Here is a 13,082-nt window from a genome sequence, read left to right on the forward strand (position 1 = left end):
CAGCATGCCTGGCTGAGGAATTCTGGGAGCTGAAGTCCACAAGTCGTAAAAGGGCCAAGTTTGAAGACCCCTGGATTAAGGCATCGCAGGCTAGAAATCGAAAGACTGAGTTCTGGTCTCACCTTAGACATGAAGCTAGTGATTTTGGGCCAATCACTGTCTCATTCCTGGGAAGAAGGCAATGGTAAACAAGCTATAGTAGCGTTACTTTGAAAAAAAAATGCTAAGCGGGTTTGTCTATAAGCCGCCTAGAGTCTCCCTCGACGTGATAGGCGGCATGCGATAAATGATTGTACGCTGTTTTCTTCATAATCTCGGAAAGACGCTGATCATTTTTTTTTCAATAAGGAAAACATTCACACAATCCAATGTGAATTTGGACGAGCTGAAATTTTGTATTTGCCGCCATCTTTTTACTGCAATCAAATGTTTGGGTTTTTTATTGGCTGGTTGCAAAACAGAAGACGCGTAAAAATGGCTTCTGCCACGCTCTTGACCCGGAAATCCCTTCTGGTAATGAGAAGCGTCAACTTCATTACTTGTTTTTGTTGTTCTTCACGGGATCCGTCTCTCTCGTCCGGGGTAGCCAATAGTATAAAAGAGCCGAAGTGAAGGGCACGCCCCCCAGCCCAGTCGCATTAAGCAGCACAGGTTGCGACAGCTGGCCGGCGAACCCGCGATCTTCTTGCGTCATAGCGTGGAACCTTGGTCTTTGCCGAGGTCCGCTCGTCAGAGATCCGGGACCTGGTGGGCCGTCGAGTAAGTTTCGTGCCGCACGCCTGCTGCCTCCCTGTCCTCTTTAAAGGGGCGTCCTCCAGTCGTGCGGGGTAATAGAACAGCTCCCTCGCCTTCACCCTCGCGTCCATGGACTGCGGCGGTTTAGTGCAGCTGGAGGGCGCCTGGTGGCCGACGCCGACTAATGGTTTGCTGAGCGCTTGGTAAGCAAGGGGCCGACAAAGATTCGTCCTGGAGAAGCGGCCAGTGCATACCTTTTGTGTTCAGAAAACGCTGTGTTACGAAGTCGGCTCCTCTCCTCTTCCTGTGAGGATCGAATGACTCGTTTTGGTTTTATGCACTTGCTTCAACAGCAGGCAACTTTTTCGGGCTCCCACGTTATAATAAACTGTTTCTTAAGGCTTTCCAAATTGGCTATTTCGATTTTAATGCAAAGCCAAGCGGACACGCCCTTATAATCACATTTCAGTTAATGCGTGAGAGACCAGTGCTATGTATGCTTACTACATATATTGGTCAGTTTTGATGCTTTTACCTCCATATACGTAAGCACATAATTGCAGCGTTAATATAACAACCCATGTGTTTTCGTAGTTTTTATTAATACTGCGATTAATCTCGGATAACCTACTAACTAGATACCTTGTAACTAGCAAGTAGGCCAGTTAAGATGGTGACTTTGGTAGATCCCATGATATGCAATTTACTGTTCGAAGGCTTTTCAAGATGGTAGTTGTTCCATGGTGCTTGTCTGGAATGTTTGTGAAGTTATGTAGGCAATCGTTCCTGCAAAGGTATGGAACTTTCAAATATTCCATAATGGGTTTTTTCTTTCAAAATTGCTCTATAAGTAATATAATATGCTGGTGTTTGTGGGTTATGCCCTACAATGAAGCTCGATAGAATTTAAAAGCAGAAAAGTGTGAAAGAAGTGGTTTCAATAATGTAGACCAGTAACTAATTATTTTTTGATAACCAAGGATACCTTTTGTAAAGCTGCTTTTCTGTTGATAGTGCTAACAGTTTAGTTATAAAAGTAAGCCTAAAGAATGCTTGCTTTTCTACCTCAAAATGGTGGGAAAACGTGTTTCCATTTCCAAGTATTTTCCTCAGAGCAATGCCATTCTGAAGAACTAGCAAAAAGGAGTAAATATTGCCTTATATACAATGCATTGTAAACTATTATTACAGGTAGATTAATGAAGAAACAAATACAGAAACATGTTTTGTAGTAAGAACAAGTTACAATTGGATTACATACTGGAATAAGCTGGTCATGAGCTGGGAAGCATTACAAACTGCAACTATAATTGTATTTACAACACACTTACAAATATGTGCAAAGTCCTAGTACTACCAGTCTTGATTTGTATTATCCATTATCTTCACCAGTCATACAATCATGTTGTAGCTGTTTTAGTTTTTATACATGATAAATACCCCATTGTCACATTTTCAATATAAATTTGAAGTCCCTTTTATGTTTTAGAGTAGACTTTTTTCTTGTGACATATAATCTTAAAGAGAATTTTTATAAAATGCAATCTTGGTATGTTAACTCAATTTCTCTTTAATATTATAACATAGCATACTTTTCAATCCTAACAGCTTACTTTCTTATTGTTCCATTTGTTATAACCAAAAAAATTAGCCTACTTTATTAAATATTGTTTCACTTGTTCTTCCATTTCAAATTTAAATAATTTATACATTTTTGCAAATATATGTTCATATTTTTACACAGTTGTTTCAAACTGTCTTAGAATATTCAAAACTATAAATTACTTTGTCTATTTTAAATCTAGTAATTGTAAAAGGAGCACTGACATCAGTTGTTTAAATTGTATTTTACATTTCTCTTAACAAAATTCTAGTATTTTACAATAAGTTAGCCTTTATCTTTGCCTATTATTTCTTGTCTACAAAAATGTCTTGTGCTGAGAATCATAAAGGTGTTTTTGCTTGACTTTGTATCCATGATTCTGTTATTTTAATCTTGCTGTATTTGGTTAGGTGAACCTGACCTAATAAAGCACAGAGCTGTGCACCTGACTTAATCTTCAATCAAAGCACAGAGTGTATCCAAGAACACCAACTAACAGTCAGAAGACATGATGAAAGCTTAATTTCATCATTATTTTCTTATTTTTCTCCTATGCAAGCAGGCACAGTTTAGGAGAATATTCAGGAGGATGGGGAGAGGAAGAGAAAAATTCAGGTGGTCCTAAACCCAGTTTTTTTGTTCTTTGAACTATATAAAAATGTTGTGAGTGCTTGGTTCCTCTCAAAAAGAAGTTACCGTAAGTTTGGAACAACTACGTTGTTTTTAATTGATGTTTTCATTTTCTTTCCACAGGTTTGCAGAATGGATCCCCAGTTAAATTTCAGTGTGACCTTCCAAGGTAATACCGTGAACTTTCTTGTATCATCTAAAACCACATGGGCTGATGTGGAAGCTATGGTGAGTTGTGTCTTTGCTAATTGTGATTCACTGATCAATAAGTTTTAAAATTTCCCTTTGATGTCCTCACATCACTTAACTGTTTTAAGTTTTCATAAATATCTAGCTTTTTCAGCAGGCCCTAGAACTGGGTGGTCTCTGAGCCCACTTTTGGACGTATGTTCCATATGGTTTGTAATTGGTTATCCATTTTCCCAATTTGACTGTTGTTAAGCTTTTGTTATTTGTTTCTATCTTCGTTGTTTAATTCTAACATGTATTTTATAAACTGCTTAGAATTCCTATTGTAATTGAAGTAGTAAACCAACTAAATAAAATTTGAGGGGATTATCTCTGTAAAATGTTAAGAGTATTGGACATTCATGAAATGATCCCAACTTTCTTCCCATCCTTTGATTAGCAAATTGGGCAAATGTTATTAATGCAATTGCATTAGATAATTAATAAACTATCCTTAATTTGATAATTGCAGAAAAGGTTGAAGGCAATTTGGCTGTTGCATCGCTGATATGTCTATAGCAGGGGTCGGCAACCGGAAAAAGGAAAAGAGCCACTCAGAACCGGTTCCATCACACAAACAAAAACGTGGGAGCCGCAAAAAGTCCGCGCGCGTGCGTCCACTCACGCGCATGCGCAAAATGGGAGGCACCTGCGTGGCGACAGGTCTCCCCTTTGGAGAGGTGCGCGCCGTCCCATTCGGAGACCTAACATGGTGTATTTATTCAGGTCTCCGGACGGCGGCAGCTTGGGAGAGGTGCGCGCGCACTGTCCAAACCGCCGCCATCCCGTTTGCACAGCTGCCGTGTTCGTCAATGTTTGACGAACGCGGCAGGTCTCCGGACGGGACGGCAGAGGCTTGGAGAGGTGCGCGCGCACCTCCGCCCTTCGGAAAGGTGCGCGCGCACCTCTCGGAACGGGCGGTGCCACTCTCCATTTGGAGAGGTGCGTGCGCACCACTGCCCGTTCGAAGAGGTGCGCGCGCACCGGGCGGCTGGGAGCCGCAGGTTGCCAACCCGTGGTCTATAGTATCCCAGCTATGCAGCGGTTAAACTAGTATAATATTAACATCTTTTACAGCTTCAACCTTCTCCCTCAATTTATGCAGAGCTATAGTGCAAGATCAGTGACTAGAAACAACGAAATACTAGCAATCAAATCTAGATACTAATCTAATAATTGGTATTTTGATTATTAGATGATAATCAAAAATATATCTGAGCTTTCAATAGTGGTCACTTAATTTTTTAATGTTCTTTGTAAGTGAACAGTTTTTGCTCAAGTTATTTGTTCACTGATCAATCCGTGCTTCATAACAGAAAGTGGATGGGATTGTATGTTCAGATCAAACAAGATAATTGCTCGCAAGAACATTATATTATGGAATGGAGAAAATGGATTGAGTTTATCCAGAATAAGTATAGGGTCAAGAAGTTTTATCTAGCATTTGAATAAGTCTTCTTTCGTTTTCTTTTTTCTTTTTTTATTTTGTCTTCTATATATATTTAATAATGCTAAGTTTTGTTTGATCCTATATAAGTTAGAGAGTGATGGATTTTAGAATTTATAGTTGTTAGTATATGGTTGTTTATGATTGCCTTTTTATATATATATACCTTGTATTTAGCTCTGGGAAGTCCGGGGGGGGGAGGGGGGTTAGGGGGAGGTGGGGGGGGAGGAGGGAGGGGGGGAGGGGGGGGAAGGGGGGAGGTAGGGAGGGGAGGTAGGGAGGGGGAAGGGGGTTTTTTAAAGGAAAACTGTATTTTTAAAACTTTTCAATAAAAAGATAATTGCTTGCACCTCAAATTTCTTTTTGTATGTTTGTGGAAAGCAGATCTAAGATGTTTTTGAACCAGCACTTAACATTAAAAGAGATGGAAACTATTATTCTAATTAAGATTAAATATAAATTTAGTGTAGCTGTGGAGACAGTATTTGAAAATGGCCATGAACTTACATGTTTTTGCTGCAAGTGGTTTAATTCAATATTGACATATGGTTGCTTTGTCTTTTGTGGAAATCTTTAACTTGCTAGTGTACTTGTGTATACTCATTTTTTCACAACTTTGTATATTGTATTTTTTTACTGGAAGAAACTAATGTACCGTATACGAAGAATTTTAGTTTTATTCTCAAGTTCCTCCAAAATTTTTATTGAATGCAGTGGGTTTGTTAGAAGAAATTATTTACTTGATTTATTTTTAGTAAGTCTGAAATTTGGTTGAAAACTCAGGTCCATTGGGTAAGGGAGGTGAAACTAAGGCTACGAAAGTCACCTTTTGATTAATGGACAAGATAGATATGTGAAAATATTCTAAACAGCTTATAGACTTCTTCACTGGGATACAAAATTTGATTCTTTTAAGTACAAAATATATATAGCTTGGAGTTGACAAAAAGGAGTAGAATTGTTCCTGGCTTCATTAACACTTTTGAGATATCAATAAAAAGGATTAATCATTGCTGCCTGTTTCTGGGTCATCATGGAGATGAGCCATTTCACTATAGTTAATTTCTATTATAGGTGAAAGTCTCATTTGAACTGAATGATATCCAGATCAAATACCTAGATGAGGATCATGATGAGGTACTGTACTTCTACCTATATGTTGTTGTTGTTGTTGTTAGTTGCGAAGTCGTGTCCGACGCATCGCGACCCTATGGACAATGTTCCTCCAGGCCTTCCTGTCCTCTACCATCTTCTGGAGTCCATCTAAGCTCACGCCTACTGCTTCAGTGACTCCATCCAGCCACCTCATTCTCTGTCGTCCCCTTCTTCTATTGCCCTCAATCTTTCCCAGCATTAGGCTCTTCTCCAGTGAGTCCTTCCTTCTCATTAGGTGGCCAAAGTATTTGAGTTTTAGCTTCAGGATCTGGCCTTCTAAAGAGCAGTCAGGGTTGATCTCCTCTAGGACTGACCGGTTTGATCGCCTTGCAGTCCAAGGAACTCGCAGGAGTCTTCTCCAGCACCATAATTCAAAGGCTTCAATTCTTTGGCGCTCAGCCTTTCTTATGGTCCAGCTTTCACTGCCATACATTGCAACTGGGAAGACCATAGCCTTGACTATAGGCACTTTTGTTGACAGGGTGATGTCTCTGCTTTTTAGTGTGCTGTCTAGATTTGCCATGGCTTTCCTCCCAAGGAGCAAGCGTCTTTTAATTTCTTGGCTACAGTCCCCATCTGCAGTGATCTTGGAGCCCAGGAAAATAAAATCTGTCACTACCTCCATTTCTTCCCCATCTATTTGCCAGGAATTGAGAGGGCCAGATGCCATATATAGAAGACTTAATTTTAAAAATGAAAAGCACATCCTTGTGCTTTTGAAATAATATAAAACTAAAAAGAACTTCCTATATTTTTTATAAAGAAGCTTTTTTCTTCTTGCAAAATAGTTTTCAGTCAATACTTGGTCTGTATTGGGTAATACTTAGTTTCAGAGATTATCTTGCCTTGGTGGAGCAGTGGGCTAATGCCTCCTTAAGTAACACCAGCTGCCTGCAATTAGTGCAGGTTCGCATCCCACCAGGCTCAAGGTTGACTCAGCCTTCCATCCTTCCGAGGTAGGTAAAATGAGGACCCAGATTGTTGGGGGCAATAAGCTGACTTTGTAATAATGCCGCTTGGGGGGTGTGTGAAAGCCCTAATAAGCAGGCATAGACATAGAATGAAGGCTACTGCTAAGCTTGTAAGCCGCCCTGAGTCTTCGGAGAAGGGCGGGATATAAATGGAATTAAAATAAAATAAATAAAAAATTTTCTGACATCTCTCTCCAGAAGCTTTTTTACGATAGATAGATAGATAAAACCAGTCCTTGATTTATGACCATAATTAAGCTCAGAATTTTTTTTGTAGATTATAGTCATAAAGGAAGACATCCAAATAACTGCCTTACTCAATTATCATAATCCCAGCTCTCTTATTGCAGTAAATGGCCATGCAGAGATGCCTCAAGGGGTGGTGAAGGCCTTGGGAAGCCTAATACCCACCAACAAATGGAAATCTGTGTGTCATAAGGCTGCAATTGGCTGGGCTAACAGACTTCCTCTCTTCTCCCTACCAACCTTGAGAGGCCTCGGCTTCCTCCCTCTACCACCATACCTGGAAGCCTCAGCTGGATAGGCCTACCAATGGACAGAAACCTGCCATGGCCAGAAGATGTCAGCCAGCTAGGCACACCAGCACATAAACCATCTCCTTCCTGCCATTCCTGAGATGTGTATGTCCCGTCATACCCACGTCCAATTACCTTTCGCTTTCCCTGCAGCTGTTTCCTTCTCCCATATTGGGGTGGGAGTTGCAGTGAACCGGTAATCATAAGGGTGGATGTGATGCCTAAAGTCTTGGTTTTTATTATATGACTGGCAGTGCTGCAATGGTTGGAACTTTGGGCAGGGGTTGTAAGTCCCTATGTTCAGCGCCATCATAATTTTGAAGATTCACTAAACGAAAGGTTGTAAGTCAAGGGTTAACTTTATAGCAGAAATAAGGTCACTTCTGCCCCCTGATAACAATAGTTCTATGCTTGAAAAAAAATTTGCTCTTCAAATTATAAAAAGGCCAATACTGTAGTTTATATCTAGAACAGGAACATTGTACGTGCATTTTGTTCTAAATTTGCCCATTCTTGAAAATGAATAGGAGTGATTTATTCTTTAGTTGCTTTAGTTGTTCAGAGGGCTTCCTTCTGATATATTACAATTTCCAGAATTCCCACCTAGCATAGAACTCTTGCTGGGGATCAGAGAACACCAAGTTGGAATGGGCTGGGGGCTCTGTGATGGACCAGTCATCTTAAAAATGAAAACCCATAACAGAGATGGCAACATATTTGGGGAATGGAGATCAACAGTGTCTATGTTTGAATATGGTCTGACTAGCAATGTTTGTTGAAAGAGCTTTTTCTGCAGTTTTAATTTACATGGCCTTGTTGATTTTACTTCAGACCATGTAGTTTCTTTGTAGGAAAGCAGGATGGGGAAAAAGATCTGTTGTTTAATAAAGAAATAACAGGCAACCTAATAACAAGAAAAATATCTGCAAGAACTGTGAATACTGTCAGAAGCTAGTCTACTGTTTTGAAATGATCTGAAAAATCCTGCTAAGAGTATGAATATTATAAGCAGTAATGGAAAGCCTTCATTCATGGTTTGCTTTCTTTTCACAGGTATCAATTAACACTGCAGGTAAGTTGCCTTTGGCTGATTCATAAAATCTGGCAAGTCCTACTGTGGTGGTGTGAATAAAGGCAGCAATCTAAATAAGGGACACTTAGAGGAAGTATTTTAATGCCTTGTTTTCTCCCTGAAAAACTGTAGTGATTATTTGGTTAAGCAGCGTCTTTCTATTTCTATATTAGAATGAGGCTTTGTATCTGCAGCTTCTTCACATAGTCTTTAAGGAGGAGACCGAATCTAGTGATGTCTTTATTCTGTCACTTCTTATGTAAAGTTTACTAAGTTCAATGCTAATTCACTTGTGAAACATTTAAATTTTCTCAAAATTAATTCAGAACTGAAATGTAGATTGCTCATACTACCCAGGACATGTAATTCTTATTTTTTTCCCTTTTAAATAGTTTGAATATAGAATTCCATTACATTTAAAGAGATGAAATTAATGACATGGATTGTACATCATAGTAATACCTAGCAAGTCCTACAGGGTGTATTCATTTTTCTTTCCTAAACTTCTTTGTCATTGCATTTGGAGATGGGGGATGAAATCTATATTAAGGAATGAGAAGGAATTACCAAAGCAGTGAAATTATATTGAGCCTGAGTGTGATTAAAACATACTAATTTATTTGCAAATGCAGTTTTGGACATGATAATGTTAATATTAACCACAGTTTATTTCTTTCTCTTTTTAGAGGAATATCAAGAAGCTGTTAAGGTAACCAATTAGATTAGCTTTGGGGGCTTATTTTTATAGCAGTACAAATCAAGTCTTGTAGATTTCTTGATGTGTCAGAAATTTTATTCTATTTTATCTTAGTTAATAAAATCATTTAAACTAGCCCATACTGGTCCAGTTTCAAGTTATTGAAGTTCTTTTTAATCAATACTATTTGTCTATTTTGCAGTAAAGACAATAGCAAATTACTCATGTATTACCTTCCTCCTCAGTTGGGTCAGAATACATTCTAAGAGCTTCAGTTTTTATGTTTATTTCTCCACATTCTTATGGTTGTTCTGTTAGTCTCTATATTAATTTTAAGCATTTAGTCTTTCCTTTTTGTTTTGCAACATTTCTGATTTTTAATACAAGTCTTTCCTGTGTGATTGTATCTTTGTAACTTACTCTCTGTGAAAGATTATTCTTACTATTTCTATTCTCAAAGGTTTGATTCCAAACTTTAGATTTAGAGAGTTTAGATTCTCTTCTCTGGTCTAATTCCTAGATATCTGTCTGGTTGTGAAAGGCGCTAGTTCTATTGTCACAGATAGAGAAGTCGCAGAAGGAATTTTGGCAAAACCTCTTAGTTAAGGAAATTTCTAGAAAATTAAGAGAGAAGTGAATATAGAAATATAATTATATAAAAGAGGAAATTTTAACTTTTGGTGCGCTTGTAAATTAGGAAAAGCTCCCTGAATATTGAGCTTAAAAAGATCTATTACTGATGCAACATCTATCTGGCTTAATCAATAGTCAATTTGCAATTTAAAAAATCCCTTTTCAACTTTTCCTGTCTTTTTTTATATTCTACATCCAAGACATACACATTCTGCTGTAAAAGTACCTTCTAGCATTTTCCTATTTTACCTAAGTATTTATGGTCTTGTCCTGAGAAAAGTGACCTTAACGCAGACCATCTGCTTTACTTCTGCCAGCCACTTCAACTTGTCACACAATGCTAATTCTTTAAAAAAATTGATTCTCAATAAATGTTAGTTTAGAAAGATAGTTCATTAGAATGACTATGTCCATGTATAAGTAATTTTACTGAAAGTTTTTTTTTCAGATTGCAATGAAACAAGGCAATCAGCTCCAGATGAATGTCTATGAATTAAGAATTCCGTCAGGCATGTCTTCAGGACTGGTCTTTGGAAGATCTGAGGAACCATTTGTTCCAGAAGTTAAAAAGAAGCCCCCAATTGCTCAAACTCTGATAAAAGACAAAGATACTAAAAGAAAGAATAAAAAACTACAGGTAGAAGTAAAAAAAAAGATGTGTTTTTAGGTATCTGGAACTATCCTGTCCATTAACACCATGTTTTTCTGAGTCTTTCTATCTCAACTTGCAAAGGTTATGATTTTCATTGCATTAAATTGTGTGGCAATGCTTCCTTCTGTTTTAATCTTTATCTTTAGATTCAGATCTAAGATGAATACTTTCCCTCTCCCCCCCCCCTCTCTCTCTCTATCTATCTATATATATACCGTATATACTTGAGTATAAGCCGAATTTTTCAGCCCACTTTTTGGGCTGAAAAAATCCACTTCGGCTTATACTCCAGTGAACAAAAAAAAGAACTTACCGAGGACTTGCGCGCGGCCGAGGCTTCGGTGCTTCCGGGATCGCGCGCACCTCTCCCAAGCCGCCGCCGTCCGGAGACCTGCTGAAGTTTGGGGAGGTTTGGGGAGGTGCGCGCGCACCTCCCCAAACCTCCCCAAACGTCGGCAGGTCTCCGGACCTCCGCGCCCTGCCTGCCTGCTTCTTTCCGCTGCCTGGCTGCCCTACGATGTAACCCGCTTCATGATAGAGTGCGACGCCTGCAAGGACTGGTTTCATGGCAGGTAACACAAAGCGGTCATTCTCGCCTTTCCCTCCCCCCCTCGCCCGCCCGCTCGCTTTTTTTTTCCTCTCAAGCATCACTGGACTGGGCCAGGGAAATCAGAGAGAAGCTGGGCGTGCAGCGTCACGGCGACGGCTGGAAGCCTCGCCCAGCTAGAGACAGAGAGGAAGGAGGGAGGGAGGGCGCGCGCAGGCAGAGAGGGTTTGGTCAGGGTGGTGGCGGCGGCGGCGGACACGGGGAGCTGAGGCGCCGTCCGGTAGGTAGAGGCCGTTATGGGAAGGAGGCAGGAGAAGGGACGTGTGGGGAAAGTACGGGGGCCGTGTAAACGGAGTACGTGCGGCGCCGCGCGGGTCTGATAGAACTGGGCCGGCAACGGGTGCTTGTGAAGCGGCTGAGGGCTGGCTAGGAAGGGGGCGGCGGCGGCGGCAGACGCGGGGAGCTGAGGCGCCGTCCGGTAGGTAGAGGCCGTTATGGGAAGGAGGCGGGAGAAGGGACGTGTGGGGAAAGTACGGGGGCCGTGTAAACGGAGTACGTGCGGCGCCGCGCGGGTCTGATAGAACTGGGCCGGCAACGGGTGCTTGTGAAGCGGCTGAGGGCTGGCTAGGAAGGGGGCGGCGGCGGCGGCGGCAGACGCGGGGAGCTGAGGCGCCGTCCGGTAGGTAGAGGCCGTTATGGGAAGGAGGCGGGAGAAGGGACGTGTGGGGGAAGTACGGGGGCCGTGTAAACGGAGTACGTGCGGCGCCGCGCGGGTCTGATAGAACTGGGCCGGCAACGGGTGCTTGTGAAGCGGCTGAGGGCAGGCTAGGAAGGGGGGGGCGGCGGCGGCGCTGGCGCTTTGCGGGTGGGACAAGGCTCTCGAGAGAGAACATGGTGGAGGCGGAACCGACCCCGCCGCTCCCTGCAGGGCAGAGAAGCCGGGCAAGCGCTGCTCCAGTCCTCACTCTTCTTCCCTCTCCCGATTTTGCCTTCCTCTCCAAGATAAGTTCGAGCGGTAGGGGAAAGTTAGAGCCCCTTTCTGAGGCCGCCCCTTACTTGGGATTGTTGGGCGAGAAGGCGACGTGGGCACGGAGGAGGAAGTAAGTCGCGCTTTACTCGTCACTGCGGGGCGGGGAGAAAAAAAGTTCTTGCCGGCCGGACTTGGATGGCGGCAGCGGCATCAGCTGGGAGCCGCAGCCCCGCCTAGTCCGGCTGAGCTGAACCAGCTCAACACAAAGCGATCGGGCCTTTCCTCCCCCCCCCTTTCCCTCCCCCCTCCCGCTCTAGGGCAGAGATCCCCTTCCTATCGCTCGGGGCCTTTCGTCTCTTTGGCTCGCCAGGGCTGGAGTGGCGAGAGCGAGCAGCAGAGGAGAGATGGTGGGCTTTCCTTTCCTTTCCTTTCCTTTCCTTCCCTTCCCTTCCCTTCCCTTCCCTTTCCGTTAGAGAGCTACCTTCGTGATTACAATGTGGAGTGGCCGACTGAGGCTGAAAGCACATTAGGTAGCACTTGAGACATGCAGGCAAATCCTGCTAAAGGGCTTTTCCCCCCCACTGGATCCATGCTCCGCAAGCCTCTGCCGCCGGCTGGATCCGCGCTCCGCAAGCCTCTGCCGCCGGCGGAGGCTGGATCCGCGCTCCGCAAGCCTCTGCCGGCGGCAGAGGCTTGCGGGGCGCGGATCCAGCCGGCGGCAGAGGCTTGTGGAGCGCGGATCAAGCCTCCGCCGGCGGCAGAGGCTTGCGGAGCGCGGATCCAGCCGGCGGCAGAGGCTTGTGGAGCGCGGATCCAGCCTCCGCCGGCGGCAGAGGCTTGCGGAGCGCGGATCCAGCCTCCGCCGGCGGCAGAGGCTTGCGGAGCACGGATCCAGCCGCCAGCGACAGAGGCTCGATCCGCCGTTCTGCAAGCCTCCGCCGCCGGTTAATACCCTGTATTCAGCTCTGGGAAGTGGGGGGAAGGGGGAGAGAGGGGGAGTTTGGGAGGAGGGGGAGGGGGAGCTCCACGGTGCAAAAATAAAGCCCTGCCGCTCTTCGCGTTGCTTGCCCGACTGGCTGTCACAGGACCGCACGGATCGCCTCGCTCCTACCGGCAGCTGATTCCTTCGAGTTTGGTCTCGAGCGATTTTGCATTTTCTCCAGTGCTGAAAGCCACTCGGCGGATCCCAGCCTCGGCTTATACTTG

The 13,082-nt window shown here is 43.3% G+C and overlaps 2 protein-coding genes across 5 annotated transcripts in view; both read left to right on the forward strand.

The window, feature by feature from the left end:
• The window catches only part of PSME3 (proteasome activator subunit 3), a 449,122-nt gene that overhangs the window by 430,535 nt on the left and 5,505 nt on the right, over positions 1–13,082 (forward strand). The gene's annotated exons all lie outside the window — the stretch shown is intronic.
• LOC308678182 (next to BRCA1 gene 1 protein-like) overlaps positions 462–13,082 on the forward strand; it is a 35,915-nt gene continuing 23,294 nt past the window's right edge. The window contains exons 1-6 of one of the 4 annotated variants that reach the window (XM_081345160.1): positions 462–513; positions 3,092–3,196; positions 5,718–5,780; positions 8,359–8,377; positions 9,043–9,086; positions 10,156–10,344. In XM_081345160.1, coding sequence (XP_081201286.1) covers positions 475–513; positions 3,092–3,196; positions 5,718–5,780; positions 8,359–8,377; positions 9,043–9,086; positions 10,156–10,344 — 459 coding nt within the window. In that variant the 5' untranslated portion in view covers positions 462–474. Of the gene's footprint in view, positions 514–632; positions 939–3,091; positions 3,197–5,717; positions 5,802–8,358; positions 8,378–9,042; positions 9,087–10,155; positions 10,345–13,082 lie in introns of those variants that run through there. The other 3 variants (XM_081345157.1, XM_081345158.1, XM_081345159.1) reach the window with 3 other exon arrangements.

This window comes from Vipera berus (genome assembly GCF_964194415.1).
Source record: "Vipera berus genome assembly, chromosome: Z".
Taxonomy (NCBI): domain Eukaryota; kingdom Metazoa; phylum Chordata; class Lepidosauria; order Squamata; family Viperidae; genus Vipera; species Vipera berus.